Source organism: Molothrus ater, chromosome 18 (genome assembly GCF_012460135.2).
Source record: "Molothrus ater isolate BHLD 08-10-18 breed brown headed cowbird chromosome 18, BPBGC_Mater_1.1, whole genome shotgun sequence".
In the NCBI taxonomy this organism is placed as follows: domain Eukaryota; kingdom Metazoa; phylum Chordata; class Aves; order Passeriformes; family Icteridae; genus Molothrus; species Molothrus ater.
In genome coordinates, this window is record NC_050495.2 from 1715099 (window position 1) to 1732943 (window position 17845).

The 17845-nt window shown below is 44.1% G+C and overlaps 1 protein-coding gene across 1 annotated transcript in view; it reads right to left on the reverse strand.

Annotated features, from left to right (window-relative positions):
• LOC118693081 (transmembrane protein 132B-like) overlaps positions 1-17845 on the reverse strand; it is a 221872-nt gene that overhangs the window by 156007 nt on the left and 48020 nt on the right. Inside the window, exon 2 of the mRNA XM_054516802.1 lies at positions 5359-6238. Within this exon, the coding sequence (XP_054372777.1) occupies positions 5359-6215 (857 nt within the window). The 5' untranslated portion in view covers positions 6216-6238. The remainder of the gene's footprint in view (positions 1-5358; positions 6239-17845) is intronic.

Genomic DNA, 17845 nt, shown 5'->3' on the forward strand with positions numbered 1-17845 from the left:
TTCACACAGCATCCTTGTGAAATTTGTTACTCCATACCACCATGTCAGGTTTTCATCAGCTACAGCCAATTTTTCTGGGCCACAAGCTGGCCTCAAACAGAAATAGGAAAAATAAAATAATGTTTCAACCTTTTCTGAAAGAGGATTTATAGAAATGGTTCATTCAAGCCAAAAAACCCATTCTGGTGACAGCTCCCCCAGGCTTCATTGGAGTGTCCTGGAAGGATATTACTCCCTTTCCCATTCAGTAACAAAAAGAAAATAAAATAGTGGGAGGAAGACAATATAGGCATCAAATGAAGCAGGAGATCTGGAAAAATGAAATAGTGTGAATCTGTCTTGGAGGAATATGAAATAGTGCATAAGTACTTGGGGACTGCAGAAAGGTTGCACAGACAGATCTGGCATTTCCAGACTTAGCAGTGCTTGATATTTTTATTAACATTACATATCACTATTTCATATTTACATTTAGCTCCATGTACATTCAGAGAGGAAAGGGAAGCCAAAAATTTCAACATTCATCCTGGGTTTATTAAAATTTTGCACTCAAACCTAAATTATTCCCAAGCCACCAGTAACGGTTTATTTCTGTGATTATTTCTAAATCTGAACCAGCATTTCAGACTTCAGAAGAGCATTTTTGTAATTTTTTTTTTTCCTTTCTCAACACTTGGAATTCTGCTGAATGTTCATCCTGCAATGATGTTCCAGTGAATCATTTCTTTCTCTCCCCAGTGACAATCCCAGTGACAGAGCTTCCCATTCCCAGCAGCTTGCTTGGGAGCGATGAAGGCCATGTGGAGCCTCCTCCTCACAGGCAGCCAGGCTGCATTCCCCACAGTCTGTACTCTCATTTTCTATGCATTTCCGGATCCAAAACCTTCTGTTTTCTTTCCCTTGTTTGCTCTTGGCAGCTATTGGCAGGAGACATCCTCTTAATGATCTTTTTCTGGCCTCCTAGACGACTGCTCAGACTTCTCCAGATCTTTCATTATTAACACAGAAGCCTTGTAAGTCACTTTTAATGGTCTGTGCAATTTTTATTCCTTAGCGGGAGACATCACCTCCTCCATATGGATATATGTTTATTAATATAAATCCTTAGTATCATTTTGCCAAGTGAGACTAATCAGGAAGGGTCTCCTGGTACGTGTAACACCTTGTCCTGGTTCACGCTCAGTCTTTGAGCTGCTGTGTGTGGAGCAGGGCAGGGAGGAGTGGATGGAAAATCCTCTCCTGAGGTTGCCAAGGCACCAAGGGACAGTGATGGCCCTGAGCAGGGTCCTGCCATCCCCTGCAGGCACAGCTCCCATTTCCCTTCCCAGCTGTTCATTACCTGCTTCCTTGCTGTTATCCCGGAATTTCCCCCATCTCCAGCTCCATTCTGAGCAGGCACAAAGAAGGATGGCTCCTTGCTGCTGGGGAGTGTGAGGGATGCCAACAAACCCACGTCTTGTGTGTGACAGTTTGCTGTTAATGCTCGGCTTTCAGGAGCAGCACATCCTCACTAACAGCTTAGATGGGGAGACTTGGAGAACAACCCAAAAATCCATTGTTTACTCCTAAAGAGAGTGTCCTCATTTCTTCCCTGTAACCAAGGGACAATTGTCCATTTATTTCATTAAACGTTCTCCTGCTGTACAAATTGACTCCCATTTTTCTTTTGAATTCATCCTCTGAGTCTCAAGATGGAGTTAAATAATAACAAACACCACAGAAGAAATAGAAGCCATTCCCAGTGCTATTAGATGAGATTTCTGTTCTTCCAGTTGAGCAGGAATTGTTTTCTCCTGTCTCTTTTATAACTCCTCCATGTATCAGGAGACTTCTTCTGTTTAGCAATTAGCACTAAAGTTGCTGTTACCCCCTCTGTAGTCACAATTTCCATCTTTTTTTTTTCTCATTTACTACATTTCATCTGAGTTTGTTAGTGAAGAAGGAAACAGAGATACTCCAGCACATCAAAGGACAAAATGTCCTGAAATTTTGTGACACTGAAATATTATGAATCCTGCTGGAATCTCAAACCTGTCCTTCATTTTTACCCTCTTTTTTTTAACAAGGTGGCCCATAAAAGAGTTTAATCATGGCAAACATAGCCCATTTCACCTACCTTTACAGTTAAACTATGCTTAGTGACAAACCACCAAACATAATGGGCAAAATTTATCTTCCCAGATGGTGAATTTTGCAGTGCAGATCAGACCAGCAAGGCCACAAATTAATCTCCAGTGTCATAAGCATTTCATCACACACTTGTATAGATCATCTGTCAACAAAGGCACAACACAAGGCACTAAATGCACACTCTGTCCCCAGATTCTGCCCCTTGACACATCTGTGTCCTTCCCTGACACCAAGCCACGCTGGCTGCATCCCAGTAGGAAAATAAACAAATGTATTTTATTTGAAACACAGCACCACTAGAGCTCCAACTCCACCTGAAATTCAAGTTGTTGAATGAAAATAACCCAACCAAGACTTAGCTCAAGCCAAGCAAAACCACTTTGGAGCGATGGAAGAGACTGGAAGTGATAGCTGGAGCTTCACAAACAAGCTGCAGTGTCACCCTGCCAGTGACAGGACTGCGAGGATGGGCATCTGACAAGGGGGTGTCTCTCAGCACAGCACATTGCTGAATCAAGGAACTGCTTCCAACTGCTTCTCAGCTCCCAAGCTTGGTTAAGAATCACAGATTTCACCAAAACAAAAAAAGAATCCATTCCCATATAAGAATTGAAGTCAGTTCTGCTAGGAAAAATCCAGCATAAAATAAAATACTATGCAACACAGCATGAAATAGTAAAGAGGTGCATAAAATTGAGCATATCTGCTCCTTTGCATCCTGTCAGAGCTCAAGGCTGTGCTGAGAATGACTTGGTTTTGATCTATCCTCTTATATGAGCAAGACCCTGCTACACTTACAACAGATATGATTAAAAACTATCAGTTATATTAGGCAAAAATATATTTCCCAAGGCAAACATTCACTCCAATGTCTTTTTCTCTGGCTATAACACACAGAAATTCTAGGTATATAAAACCTTCTGGGTTTTCACAGACATTAACATTGAGCAGAAAAACAGGGAAAGCTGGTGAGGGAAGCTGCATAAATGAGATGTAGGCACTGTAGTGCTTGTATTTCCCTCAGCATCATTCCCTGCCTTCCACGTGAACTTCAGGTGAAAATCTCTCCATGGACCCAACACACATCATTCAAAACAATCACAGCAAGAGTTGTAGATACTCTTCCCATTCTAAAGGGCAGGTGAACCACCAGCGGAATTGTATTCTGCCTCTCACTTTCAGCATTCATCTGAAGGGTAAATAAAAATACTTTCAGTTTCTCTGATGAAAAGCACAATGCAAGCAAAGCCAAATAAAAGCCCAGACAGGCTAGACTACAGAGAGCCAGCAGTGACTTTTCCAAGGAAATATTTCTGGGCACGTAAAACATGCTGATTTATTGTACCAGAAACATTTCCTGGAGATCAACAGATTCCATACACTTTTCAGAGAAGGAAATCCCCATGGAAACCTGACTGCCTTCCCAGGAGCACTGAGATGGACGTTCCACATGTTGGGAGAACAGCTGGCAGCTGGAGCCATGCAAACCCCATGGGCTGTGGGACAGGTGAGGTCTCAGCAGCAGCCAGGCTCCTGTGGATCATCCTGGGGCTCTCCAGGCTGGAAGCTGCCTGCTCCCTCAGTTTCTGCTCCCCTGAAAACCCAGCTCAGTCGCCTGCTCAGTGCTTCAGGACCTATTTTGCTTTTGAAAAACACCATTTCAAAAGTGTCTCTGCAAGAAGTTTTTGGTTATTTCCTGGCCAGCAGAAATATCAAAACTCTACCCTTGCACCATTTGTTACGAGGTAAATGCTGTTTTATAAATTCCAGTGGAAAGAAAACACCCTCGTCTTAGGCTGTCTCTAATACCTTGGGAATTTTATCTGTGGTGTGGGGAAGAGAACAAAACCCTGAGAATTAAGAGCTGATGTTAAATCCTTGCAGAGCCTTAGGCAAATTCTATAATCTCTCTGCTATGGCACTGAGGATCAATAGACGCCTGCTGAAACCCGACTGCTCCGTCAGGCCAGTCCATCCACATGGCCAAACCCATATTTAACAAATTAAAAACACTAAATCCACAAAGAGCGTGAATAAGTTGTGTTTAAAGGAAGCCCCTTCCCGATCCAAACCTTTTAAAGTTTGGTTAAACCCCATTGTATTTCTCACACTTTCCCCCCGTTAGCAGCGCTGTGCTGTGAATCACTTGTCCCTATTCAGGCAGCAATCTGTAAGTTTATTAATATGCATGTGCTATTTCACAAATGCTGAATGATTTGAAAGTGCTGCATAAGGTTTGCTGTCTGTTTTCTCAACATCTGTCCCCAAAGTGCACTTCTGTCACGTTCTGCTCCCATCCTTCTCGGATCAAAAGTTGGAAGGCACGAATCTGCTCTGAGGTTTCCCTGCACGGGCTGCAGCTCCTCCTTTCCATAGAGCCTCACATCCTTACAGCAGATGACACTTTCCAATTACCTTTTGGCCCTTTTGTTCCCCCAGTTTGGCTCACATTTCTCTCTGAATCTGGTCCCTGTGCAGCTCTGAACCCGGAGTCTGACAGCTAAGGACAGAACAAATATGCAGCTCTAACCCTCGGGGTGGTTTGAAATGCCTGAATTCTCCTATTACAGGCAGATTCACAAGGAAAGGTCAACAGAGAGTCCCCAAACTTAAAACAAAAATGGGTCACGAAACTAGCAGTCAAAAGCTTGAAGAAGCAGGAAGGGCTGATCTTACAGGAAAACTGAAGACAACTTGCAAAGTTTAGCCTCAAATCCTGGTTCTGCCAAAGGATTCCTACACAGGCTGAGCTCATTTCCTCAGCTCTCAGCTCCCCTCTGTACAATGCAGCAAGAGTTCTCACCACATTTGGCCTGTGCAGGATGTAGCCCGTGCATTTTGGAAAGATAATGATAATAATGTCAATAAAACAGAGGGAACTGCACCAAAGAAACAGAAAACCCTCCTGCAAACTCTTTAGCAAAACACATTGGAGCAGTTACCCTGGCTGAGAGGCATGACTTACAGAGGCAGAATTATGACTAGAAGCAAACAGAATTAAAACAAAAAATAATCAAGCAAACATTTATAGCCCATACTTTAAAATCAATGCCCATGGTCCAAAAAGTGTCATCCACATAGATAATTCAAGACTATCTATAGTTTTTGCCTGTTGAAGAAGAAATGCAGAAGTTCTCTCAAGAAAACAGTAAATATAACCAAATGTTTACACTCAGCATTGATTTGCCCCTATTTGTTTTGCATACAACACTTAAAAAATTCTCTTACCTTAACACAAACTGGTCTGCTAGTGAGTAATCAGCCAGGAAAACATGGAAGGTCACAATGTCCCCCTCTCTGACTGGGCTGAGTGGTAAGTGAATAAGGATATTTTCATCCACCCTCAGCGAAGACTGCTTTAATCTGTCTTGATTTGGGTAAACAACGATGCTACCAATCCTCTCCATAGCTGACAGAGCTTGGTGCTCATTCTCTTCACCTGCATGGATATTGTTTTCCCATTTTGCATCCTCTGGAGAGCATTCCCCATCCACTGTGTAAATCTTATAGAAGAGCTCCACAGTAATCCCTTCCAGGGAGGCTGTTTCCTCTGGAAGCAGGGGTGGAGGGGAGCTGAACCAGCTGGGAGACAATTCCAGCTCCACAACACATAATCCCAGGTGGCCTGTCAATCTGCAGCTGGCCACCACCTCTCTAGACTCCAGGAAAGCAAACATCTTCACGCAAGGCAGCATCTCCTCAGAGTCGTAGTCATCCCAGTCCTTCCCCGCTATATAGAACAAGGTCTGTATTTTGGGTTTGTTGGAATAGATTGAGCTGTTGATTATGTGGGATTTTAATTTCCAATTAAAAGTGAATTTATTTGTGAAACCAAAAGATGCAGAAGTCAGCATGAGGTCCAAGGGAACGGGTTGTTCAACAGAAAAGGGTCCATACGTGGCATTTAGGACAGGTGGCTGTTTGGCTTTGTAAATAAAGAATGAATCCACCCTAGACTGCAAACTGGAGTTCCTCATGATATCCTGGTTGGCTTCCTTGAGGAAGAAGAAAGCATCAGCATTGGAGATGTGAGGGTTTGCAGGGAGATAGGTTGGCAGGTTGGAGAATCTCTGGATGCTGTCCATGATCCCTCCTCGGCTCTCCACCACTGCAGCCAACGAGAAAAGGAAACAGAAACTCAGATGCTTGCTTAGCATGGCCTCAGCTTCTGACAAAAGCAATGGATTACAGGAGATCAGTCCTGCAGTTACAGAACAATCTGACACAGGTACCGTGGAACAGCACTTGTGTTCAGAGCTCAGCTGGGAGCAGTGCACCCTCCCTTCCCACCTTCCCCAGCCTGGTCTCTGCTGCAAAGCCATTCACCAAGGACTGGCTACCACCAAGAGGGGACTGACTGGCCAGATCCCAAACTAACTTCCAAAACTTTTTCCTGGCAGTCTATTTTTGTTTTTCTTTTATCATCAGATCAAACTTTCAGCTTCTCCTCATCCATGTTTCAATGTGCCTAAGAAACTGACATATTGAATATTAGTAGCAGTAAAACAGAACAGTTTAAGCAGTAAAAACGGAACATTTGCTTTAATCTACCATCACTAACACAAAAAGCAATGGGGGTTGAACATCTGCATCACTCCCAATCCATTCTGCCAGGTCAGCAGCTTGGAAGTTGGTGAGAACCTGATAAAAGCTTCATGTTCTTGAAACCAAAACTTTTCACGATGAAATATGTGGGGTTTGACAGAGGTCTCAGTGGGATGGATTTACAGGCAAGAGTGAACTTGAGAGAAGGAGAAATCCTTTACACACAGAAGGATCTCAGACACTCAGAAGGACTTTTTGGTTTAATTCCTGAGGAGAATAAAACACATTTGGAAACCACAGAAGTTTCTCTATAACACAATGGTCAATCCTCCAGCCAGCGCTGAGCGATTTTTCCCAGGAAAAAAAAGATTCCAGAGGGAGGGAGGGATCAAACAGACATCTTTGGTTTGGGCTGATCTCTAATTAATAGTGAGATATATTCAGTCTGGGCTGTGATCCTACCAGAAACAGTGGCTCTTTCAGACTAACAATCAGTACCCAACAAAAAGCCGGTGAATCCGAGCTCCTGGGACTGCTCAGAGGAAACAAACAGAAAGCCAAGGAATTAAAATGCAGCAGTTCCATAATGCACAGAGATAACAAAGGCACAATGACAGAGCCTAAGGTCAAAGCTCTCATTGTCCCTCTGAAGCTGAGTGGTGATTTCACTGTTTGTCAGGGCTGGGCAGAGCAGATACACAACACACAAACAATTACACCTGCTCAAGCCAGATGACTCAGATTCCTGCAGCCACGATTTAGCAGAGATAAAACCTTTAATATTTAAGCTATTTTTTTCAGGTTGTGTATTTTTAAGGCCTACATTTATCAAAGCCAGATTCTAGGGCAAATCCCATCCATTTGACTTTGCTCCACTCTTGTTCTCAGTTGAAATTCTGGTCATTTGTTTTTGATAGTCTGATATTATCTACACTTGTTTAAATGCCTCTCATTTCACCACAATACTTTTGCCTTTACTTTTGCTGTATCTTTACTTGTGTCAAGGAGGTTTTTTCAGCCATTGGAATATTCTTTGTGGGAATGAGTAAACATGAAAAAATATACAAAAGCAGCCAAAAAAATTCTCAGCAGGAAACACTCTGCCAGCAATCTCCTCTCTCACCACTGCACCTGGGGATCAGGTCAGGGTTTCCTCTCAGCTTCACAGGCAAATGCAAATGTCCCCTGCCTTGCTCTCATCACAAACATCAGCCCAGCTCTGGAACTCACCAGCACAGCCCATGGTGAAATGCAGAAGTCCAGATGATGAGACCCTGGCAGTGGCATCACACATGGGACAACCAATTTTCTCGTCAGGAAAATTGACCTTGGTCCTTCCCTGCCACATCTTCCATCCCCATGTGGATGATGGGCAGAAATCTCTCCCTCCCCAGGCAGAAAGTCACCAAGGGATGCTTTAGCAGCCCCATTTCTGCTCTGTGTTTGTTTATAGGGCACTTTGACATGTTCTGCCATTGTGCAACTTCCCAGCTCAGGAGCAGAAAGTGAACTTTGATCCTGGGAAAGCTGAGGCAGAAGAGAAGGAAGGGTATTTTTTTCTTTGCTATAAATTCAAATGCAGACAAGCCCCTTTTCGGATTAATTGTAAATAAATTGAACTACATTTGAAAGCAGTACTTTTGAGAAGTTGCATTTAACATAAAAACTTTACAGCCATACAGATAAGCAGTCAAGCAGATAAGCAAGGAGCCAGAGCAGCAAAAGTTCCCTCTGATTTCTGGAGCAGGAGCTAAATCTCCTCCCAAGGCACACCAGGCTGCAGAGGAGATTTAAACACTGAGGCAGCGACAAACCAGAAACAAGACAAGGCTTAAATGCATTTGTGTTTACATTACAGGACTCCCACACACGCTTTATGCAGATATTTCATCTCTCTCAAGCAGTGATTTACAGGAAGTTTATAAGGGATGTTTTTCCTTTCCTCCATTTCGTTACAGTGGCAACTTCTCAGTGCCTCAGCTCAAAACTGGTGTGAGGACTAGGATATCATCCTGCTGTAACTCAAGCAAAATGAGATACAAATTTTGTCTGAAGGCTTATATGGGAAGCCATAAACATCAGTAGACAGGGCTGGGCTTTGTCCTAGAACCAGCCTGCAACAAAATATGATATCTGAATTTAGCAGCATTTTATGATGCTGTAGGAAGATCTAAAAAGAAATACTTTATACGATGGCAGGCCAACACCCCACCTTTTTAATTCAGCACATCAGCATCAAGCATCAATCTCCTCTCAGCAACAATCAGAAACCAGCCACATCTGGAGCTTTCTGGTGTGCAACAATGCCATGAAAAAAATCACCTGCTCCTTTAATAAGCACTCCAGCAAGATCAAAGAGGGCAGAACATTAGAGCAGAACGTGGCTTAGTTCCAATTAGGTACCAAAAGAGAGCAAGAGCTGAGGAAAAGTAAATGGAGACCAAATGAGCTTCCCCAGAGCCCAGAGCTTTCTCAGACAGGACAGTCTGGTTTGCTCAGGCTGCTGGGGCACCGGGGGTGCTGGGGGAGATGTGTGCAGATAACACACTGGGGGATGTGAATTGAGATATTTAGTTGGAATTTTGGAAAACTTTTCCCTTGTAGCAGATTCTCTGCAGGTGCTTTTCCCCTGCTAAAATACTCACTTGGATTAAGGAACTACTGACCCCTAGAGCAACAGGTCAGCTTTTAAAGCATCATCACTGCAATTTTATGTTAAAATCCTTCCCTCCAGAGCTGGGCAATATCCTCATAGCCCAGCTCACGCTACAAACTCAGAGTACAGGAAAGAAAACTCCCTTGTGATGTTTCTGAGGCACAGAGGGAGGAAAGCAGCAGGCAATGCAATGCTGAGCATCACAGATGCCCCTTCCTGGTCCTTGCTCTGCCCAGCTCAGGCCTCAAACGAAGCTCCTGTTCTGTTGCCTTGATCATTTTTTATCTAATCATAAAATTATCCACCATTCTTGGTTTTAATCTCCCTTGACCCTGGGCTGCCACCACAAAAAGCAGCGCAGGACTAAAAGAGGAGCAAAGCCACAGCTGCAGGACAGACTGTGCAACAAAAATCTGCCATTCATGGAACTCTAGATTCCATTGAATCTGTATTGAATTTCTTAGATTTTATACTTTTTAATAAGAAATAAAACAAGTATCCTGCTGGAAGGTAGTGGGGGCAGTGGCAGGTCAGCGTTAGCAACAATGCATCTATTTAATATCTAGTAAGAGGAAAGTCTTTTAAAACCATCATTTTTTAGCTAAAAAGGAAAACAGTTCCTGATGGAACCTAAATCCAAATTTCACATCTAAATATTCTCTCTGCTTTAGCAAACTATTTAACAGGAGCCAAGTCTTCCATAAGCCATCAGTAATTCTGAAGCTGAAGGTGCAAGGAACAACAACTGTTTAAAATTGCAACTCTTTCAATATCCTTTTTCTCTGAAAACAAACAAGAAGCCAACCCTGCACCTGTGGAAAAACTGTGAAAATGTTAAAATTCATCTTTCCTGCAGCATCATCAGAACTCTAGAGCGAGCTCACACAGACACTCCTCTTTGTAAAAGAGGAATCATTTCAAGTAATGTGGTGCCAGTGAGTGCTATGATGTTATCCATGACTCACAGAGGCAATCAATGGCTTGTCTGTACAGGAGAAAAATCACCAGCCCCTCCCACCAGCCCTCACTGAAACACCATAAAGATCAAACTACACATGTACATTATTCCACTCTAAAAATGGCTCTGTTCATAACAATGATTTTGTTCTGGAATTGCAGGCATTAGCCTTGAATGAAAACACACTGTACCCCAGAATAGGGTGTCTACATAAGGAAAGGCAATTTGGAACTCCTAAATTACAGAGAAACAATTCATTCTGGACCAGCTGTGTCGGTCACTTTCTCTCCTATTGCCAGGGATGCTGTTCAGAGACCCCAGCAGGGAGAGTTTGCCCAAGGTGATTTGGCCTGGCCACAGCTGGGAAGGAAAACTCTGACTCCTGGGGCTGGCAGGAGGAAAAGGAGGAGGGTGATTGCAGTGTGCAAGTCTACTACGAGTTCATTCATCACCTGAGCACTGTGAGTGGGCTAAGGCTGGGCTGTGTGAGGATCTGGGGATGGACACCCCCTCCTGCTCCCCCTGACTCACCCAGAATGCAGTGAAGTAGCCAGGAAAGGAGGATGTCACTGTTTACTTCCTGCACTCAGAGCCCATCCTGTGACTCATCTCCTCAGCTGTACATTCACAAGGAAAAGGAGGAGAACCCTCCACAGTCCCCCTGAGGGGTAAAATTCCATCACCCAACTGAAGCAGGAAAAATTCCATCACCTTCCATTCACAAACAAGCCTCAGTCCTTTACTGCTGACTTTGTGATCCAGTGAACCCCACTGCACAGAAAAAGAGCCATAATGACAATTAGTGTTTCCAGCTGGAACAGAGCAATTTGAAAATACAAATGATACTGCAAGGAAGAGTTAAGAACTGCTCCCAGTACATTTTTAACATTAAAGTCAGACAAAAAGCTGTCAAGATATAAAAAATAATAGTCTGAGAAAATGTGATAAAATCCCTTAAAGCTTTTCTTATTCTCTCTTCTTCTTATCCTAATTTGATGTAAGGATAGAACTTGATGGAGGACTTGCAACCAATTCACAGTCCTTCCATTCAATCTTGATTACACATTTGTGGAGACAGAGATTTGCTTTGCAAAACACTGCTGGACCAGCAGCTTGTTTGGAAAGACAAGAAAAAAGATGCAATTAAAAAAAAAAAATCAACTTAATCCAAATATCTAAAACTGAAGAGAGGTTAATTAACTTTTGTTGGCTTGGGACAATGTCTCACATCCTTATCTCCAAATGTCTGAGTCAAACTTCTGCTGCCCAGACTCCTCTGCAGCTGCACATTGTGGCCCATCTCATGCCAGAAGGGTGTCAGAGCTCAGCCTCACTCCAAGCTCCCTTGGAGCGAAGCAGGGAAGGTGCAGAATCCACTGACACCTGCAGGGTGAGAGATCAGCCCTGGAGGAGCCCATTTCAGCAGCAGCCCCAGCACTGAACGTGCAGAGCTGGATGAGGCAAGCTCAGGCTCCATGGGCAGAGCAGTCCTGACACATCACAGCTCCTGGCTCCCTCTCACTAAAGCTTCTCCTCCCAAAATTGTAGAGGCTCTTATTGCTCCCTCTGAACCTTGTACAGTGGGGTTTAGCTAAGGCACCTGGTTTTATGGGCTGGAGTAGTAATAGAGAAACCACATGCCTATGTTTACCCTGCACTCTGCTTCCAAAAAAACTTTAAGGCACATCTCGGGCCTCATCAATCTTTTGTCTACTAAAATACATTTTTAAGTGGAAAATTAAACCATGCATATGAATGGAACCCCTGATCAGGCCACACCTTCAGCCATAAATTTTGTTATTGTGTTCCAAACAAGGCAAGTGCTTTGGAACACAATAACAGATTAAGTTGGATGGTGAAGTTTCCGAGCTGGTGCTTTCTAGAGTTTTGAGCTTGCCTGCATTTTGCACAGTCACCCATACTGAAAGACATATGTGCAGCAAGGCCACCTACAGATAGTAATAAAACCGTGCTGTCTGAAAAGCTGCCTATAAATCTTATTAAAGTAATCCCTTCCCTGAACCCAGATTATTACATTCACCTTTATGGTAGAATAAAAATTAATTTTCTCAGCTATAATAAGTGTATGATAAGAAGGCATCGCTTGGGACTAAATAAAGATTATAATTAACTCCAACTGAATAAATCTAAATTTAGCTTGGACTGGCAATTTGCTTTCATGCATTTTCCTCTCCAGCTGAGTGAATAGGTACAGAAGGATTAGCATCCCATGCCAGTTCCAGCACTGCTGTCACAGAAAGGACTGGGACAGAGTGTAATCCAATACCCAAAAGGCCTGAAGATTAATTCAGGGTTCTCTATCAGCAAAAGTTTGGAAAGCTGGAGAAAAACAAAAAGGCTTAAAATTGCCATTAGGCTGCCAAGGAAAACGTGAAGTGTTGGACTCCAGAGGGGATATTTCTCCCTGTGCTCCCCAAATAAGGCCTGGGCAAAGGCAGGAGCTCTGCCCCTGCTGCTGAGAGCACATTTAGGGGAAGCACTGTCTGTGGTTGCTGGATTTTGCTCTCTCCTACAGGCACCTGCCTTTGGGTGCTGCTGGGCAGGTGGCTCTGTGCCCTGACCTGGCACAGTCACTCTCCATCTCCCTTCCCTCACCTGCAGCACAGGTGACCCTAAAGCAGCTGCAAAACAAGAGACCACAACAGTAAACGAGGACAATCAAGCAAACAAAATAGGGTGAGGTAAATGCATCAGGCAAATAAGCAAAGTTTACCCTGACTTTTTACTTAGCTGAAAATAAAACCCCTTAGAGCAGAGCTATGCCCAGCAGATCAGAGATTTATCCTTTTCCAAGGAAACAAGGCTCCACTTATAAAGGGTTGAGGAACTGCCTTGTTAAGCCACTACCTCATTATTTGTGTTGTCTGGGAAGATGATTGTTACCAGTGTTATTACTGGGAGGGAGGGAGGAGGTCCAGCTTGTTCCTCAGAACAGAGCCTGTATTTATCCTCTCTGTTTATCCTCAGCAGGGCACACGTGCAGCCCCAGCAGTGAGGCTCCTGTGCCACCTCCTTCCTCCTCGGCCCTCCCTGCCAGCCCAGCCCCGAGCTGGAGGACAGAATTTCTCCCTCCAGATCAGCACAGCCCAGGCCACAGGAGCAGACACCAACAAAGCTGCCCTGGCTGCCCACACTCAGAGCAGGAGGGCGCTGAAGAAAGGAGCCCCCCAGGAGTTTTCTCATTTACTGTGGCTGCTGCAATGGCTCAGGTTGCTCTGCTGGGCTGATCACTGGCCCAAGTTGCCATTTTAGTTTCCATCAGAGCTGTTAATACAGTGGTTAAAAGTCACAGGCTGCTCTTGGCAAGTTTCTCTGCATCTCTTATACATCAGCAACAGGGAGATTGTCCTGCCACTTACAATCGGAGGCATTATACAGTGGCTAAAGGTCACAAATTCATCAGCTGAAAGAACTGAAGGACAGAGCTACTAGTGCAAGTTAACCTGAAGTTTAAAAAACACCTGGTTAACCATGCAGGGGTTTTGTTCTGGTTACCTGAGAGGAGAAACAGCTGCTAATGCAGCTGCCAGCACTGACAACCCCTGTGCAGCCCCCCTTGCACCTGATAAATAAGGTTTGTCAAGGCCACTGGAGGTTCTCATTACTAAAAAGAAGGTTAGAATAGGGCTTTCTACCATTAGCCAAAGAAAACCTCATTTTCCCTCAGAGATATTTCATAAACAACAGAAAATGAATACATGTATGGGAGTGTGTGGTTATATTCTCCAAATAACAGAGAGGCTTCACAAGGCAAACACATTCACTAAAGGCACCAGGTGATTGCAAAAGTAAATCTTTTAAATATATGCTCTAAACCATTAGCTAACTGTGAAATATTTGTATTCTGTGTCAAAGCACCTACACGTCACACAAAGCCAAGAGACTGACAGGAGAAAGGGCAGGATTTATGTTAGCTGGGGTCTATCTGTCATGGAGATAGCCAAGCTGAGAGAGAGTCCTTTTATTAAAATCGCTCTCTGGCTGCAGATATTGATCTCAGCAGCCACAGTGAGTCCCCATTTCTCACAAAGTTCCTCCCTGGCACAGCAGGAAAGGGCTGGGGTGAATGCCCTCACCCCCAGCAAATGGCACCCCAAAAGGATGGGCAGGGAGCAAGGGGCACTGGTATAAACAGCACCCCACAACACCATGGCACTGCTGCCTTCCAGGACCCACAAAGTCCCTCTCAACAACTCTTCCCAAATTTTCAGGAAGCCTATTTTGCTCCCCAAATCACTAAGGCAGGTTGTCATTACTCCCATATTGTGTTCAGCATTAGAACGAAGTGAAGAAACACAGTGCTGAATGCATTTCTTGCATTCCCATTTTAAGGAACAAATGTCATTTCAAAGGGATCCTTCCCTAAATCTCCTCTGGCATTTTCCATTTTCCCTCTCAGCAATAATTTCTCCCCTGGTTTGGGCTGATCCCTCAGCCTCTGGACACAGATTTTTGGCTGTGCTTCTCTTTACACCTAAACCCAAAATGAAGGAAAGGAATTTGAAGTTCTACATTCTACAGACTTCCTACATTCCTGCACCCACGGGTCACACAGGTGTTTCATTTCAGGGCACCTGTGATTCTCCCCATGTAAGCCTCTCTCTCTGGAGATATTGGAAAATTCCTTGCATGAGCTTTTTAAAATTACAGGATATTAAAATGCTGATTGTCCAGAGGCACTGCCAGAAAGCAGGCAGGCTGGTCCAAAGCCTTCCTCCAGAACAATGGGCTTTCACTGCATTCTCCACCCTGTTGATTCAAAGCTCTTGGAGGCAATGAGCTCCGAGCTGATGGGCCCAAGGAGCTGCATGAAACCACAAAAGCAGCTTACAATAAACCCCCTGTAAAGTTATTAAGAACACAGATCTGTCCTGAATGCAGAGAAAATCCTCTGTCTCACCAGCACACATCCATATCCCACTGGGGCTGTAAGGAGGAGCCTGTGCCATGCTGGGGACCATGACAAAACAGGACAGAGACACCCAGAGCAAAATCCAGCTGGGGCAGCAGCTCTGAGCTCACAGCCTGAGCACTGGGAGCAATTCCCCTCTCCCTCCCCACTTCTGCTGCATCACTGACTACCCACGCTGGTTTTGGGCACTGTTAGCAGTGTGAATTCCTGCTTAAACCTTTGCACTGTTCAGGGCTGTGGAAATCTTTCCCTTAGGTGTCCCTGCAGAACTCCAGAGGTGCAGGCAGCTGCCTCCAGCAGGATCTGTGTCCCCAGCCTGCAAACACACACACACACACACACACACACAGAGATCATTCCAAGTGTGTGCAGCCTGGCTTCAGCAGGGAGTTTCCCCACTGGGAAATTGAAGCACAAGCTACAAAGTTCCAGGACAGAGACCTGTGAGGGCGTGCAGCCTTTCAGCTGCTTTCAATAAAAGCTCCACAGCTTTACAGATTCCCCACTATTAGTTCAGAGATGTCTGGACTTTTTTTCTCTGAACCCAGGCTTTAGCCTGCACTTAGCATTGCTCTCAGCAGTAACCAATATTATGCTAAGCAGACTCCCAGAGCAGTCTGTGCTCCCTGACTGCCCCAGGAGCAAGCACACAGGCCAAGTTCTGCAGTTCAGACATCACTGAGTTATCAATTCATGACTGCCTCTCGAGGAACATCACATGAAAACACGAATTCTTCCTTTCTAATGACAGCCTGTTTCTTTTCCCCTGCCCAAAATACCCAGAACAAAAGTTGCTATTTTGTCTCAGATTTCTTTACTTAATTCAACATTTTATTTTTGGAATGACAACAGCCTCAAGCAACTCCATTAATTTGTTACAGAGTGGGAGAGCTTTGCATTCCAAGTGTGATTGCTGACCTGCTCCCCTGCTTCTTGAAGCAGCCCTGCCCGCGCACATCCCAGAACCAGAACAAAGCATAATTTCTCATGGTTGAATGCATTATTTTACTTTATGAATACACATTTGACATATTTTACAAATTTACGGCAGCCGCTGTCAGAAAGGACAAAATAACCCTCCCCCAGTAGCACTTTTCTCTTACTGCAGCAATCAAAGGCTGCAGCTTGTCACTCACACATGGAGAGCGGCTCCTTGGGGCCAGCAGAGAGCCTCACCCAGGACTTCTTGGGTGTTTGTTTCTCTCTCTGTTGCCAATTCACAATTTAGAGTTTGATTTTCTAAGCACAATGAAAATTCCCAATAGCTCTGGAGGAGGCAGTTCAAGGAGATCTTGTCAAAATATTTGTGTGTAAAGAGAGTGAAACCTTATTGTGACTTTCATGCTGTGAGGCACCGAGTACAGTTACCTTTCTCACAGACAATTATTAACTTCCAGGCAAAGAATAAAAACTCTTGAGCAAAACCCAAATCTGGATGAGGTCATACTTTCTGTGTGGTTCACTCATGTCAATGTATTAATGCAATAAAAGATAATGAGCATTTAGCTGACAGCATTTTCAAACTCTCCAAGAGTCAAGAGGAGTAAATTAGACCAGATCTGAGATTGCCTGAGAAGGCAAAAAGCTGGATCTAATTCTTTTCTCAATGACAGGGAAATTATAAAATTGAATGAGAGTCACAGGACATCACAATCACAGCCCAACGTGCCTGGGCACAGCATTTGGGTGTGCTGAGAATGCAGCTCACCACAGCTCAGCATCAGCATCTGCCCATTTGAAAATGCCATCATGGGCAGTGACAGGGACAGCAAAAGGGCCCTGCTCACCTTCTGCTTCGTGGCATCACCTCTAAACGTCTGTGTGGAAACATCACTACTGCAGCTCAAGTTTGAGTCAATTCAAGTTCAAGTCAAATCTTATTACATCCAGTACTGCTCACCTACCCAGAGCCCAGAGAATGAAATTCTGCAGAAATTCAGCATCCAGGTCACTTCAGCACTCTGCTTTGTCTGGCATTTATATCTAAAGCCAAGCACATAATTCACACTGCATAATTTATCCATGGGATTTTGCCCATGGAACAGCCAAAGCAGATAACAATTTCTTCATACTTATTTATTTTTTAGAAAATTCAGTCAACTTCTCCTCTGCTTCTGAACTCTGCAAAAAGATTATGAACCTCTGGCTTTACTCTTCCAGAGCTTGAGCTCTCGGCTAGCTGTGATCAGACAGATTAATTCACCTCTTGTTCAGTCTTCTGCCTTTAGCTATTCTTGTTTCCTGAGTGGAGGGAAATGTGTACAAGCACTAAATCTCAAACACGCTATTCTAACATTTGGATTCCATTATCCTAGAGATAACATATAATCCTATAATGATATGTAATAAATTAACATTTAATCTCATATCAGAGAGTTCAAAGGGATCAGAGCCAGCTGGTGCTAAAATAAGCATTTGCTGGAGGCTGCAGGACTGGGAGCTGAGGATGAGATGTAAGATCTGAGCTGCTCTGGTGCTTTGGCTTGGCAAGAGTGGTTGGCAAGAAAAGGATGGAATAAACCCTGGACATGAAGGGAACCATCTCTGAGACCACCCAACCTGTGCCCATTCCCTGTCAGTGAAGTCCTTGCAGACCTTTCTAGAGCAGGAGAAGAAGATTTCC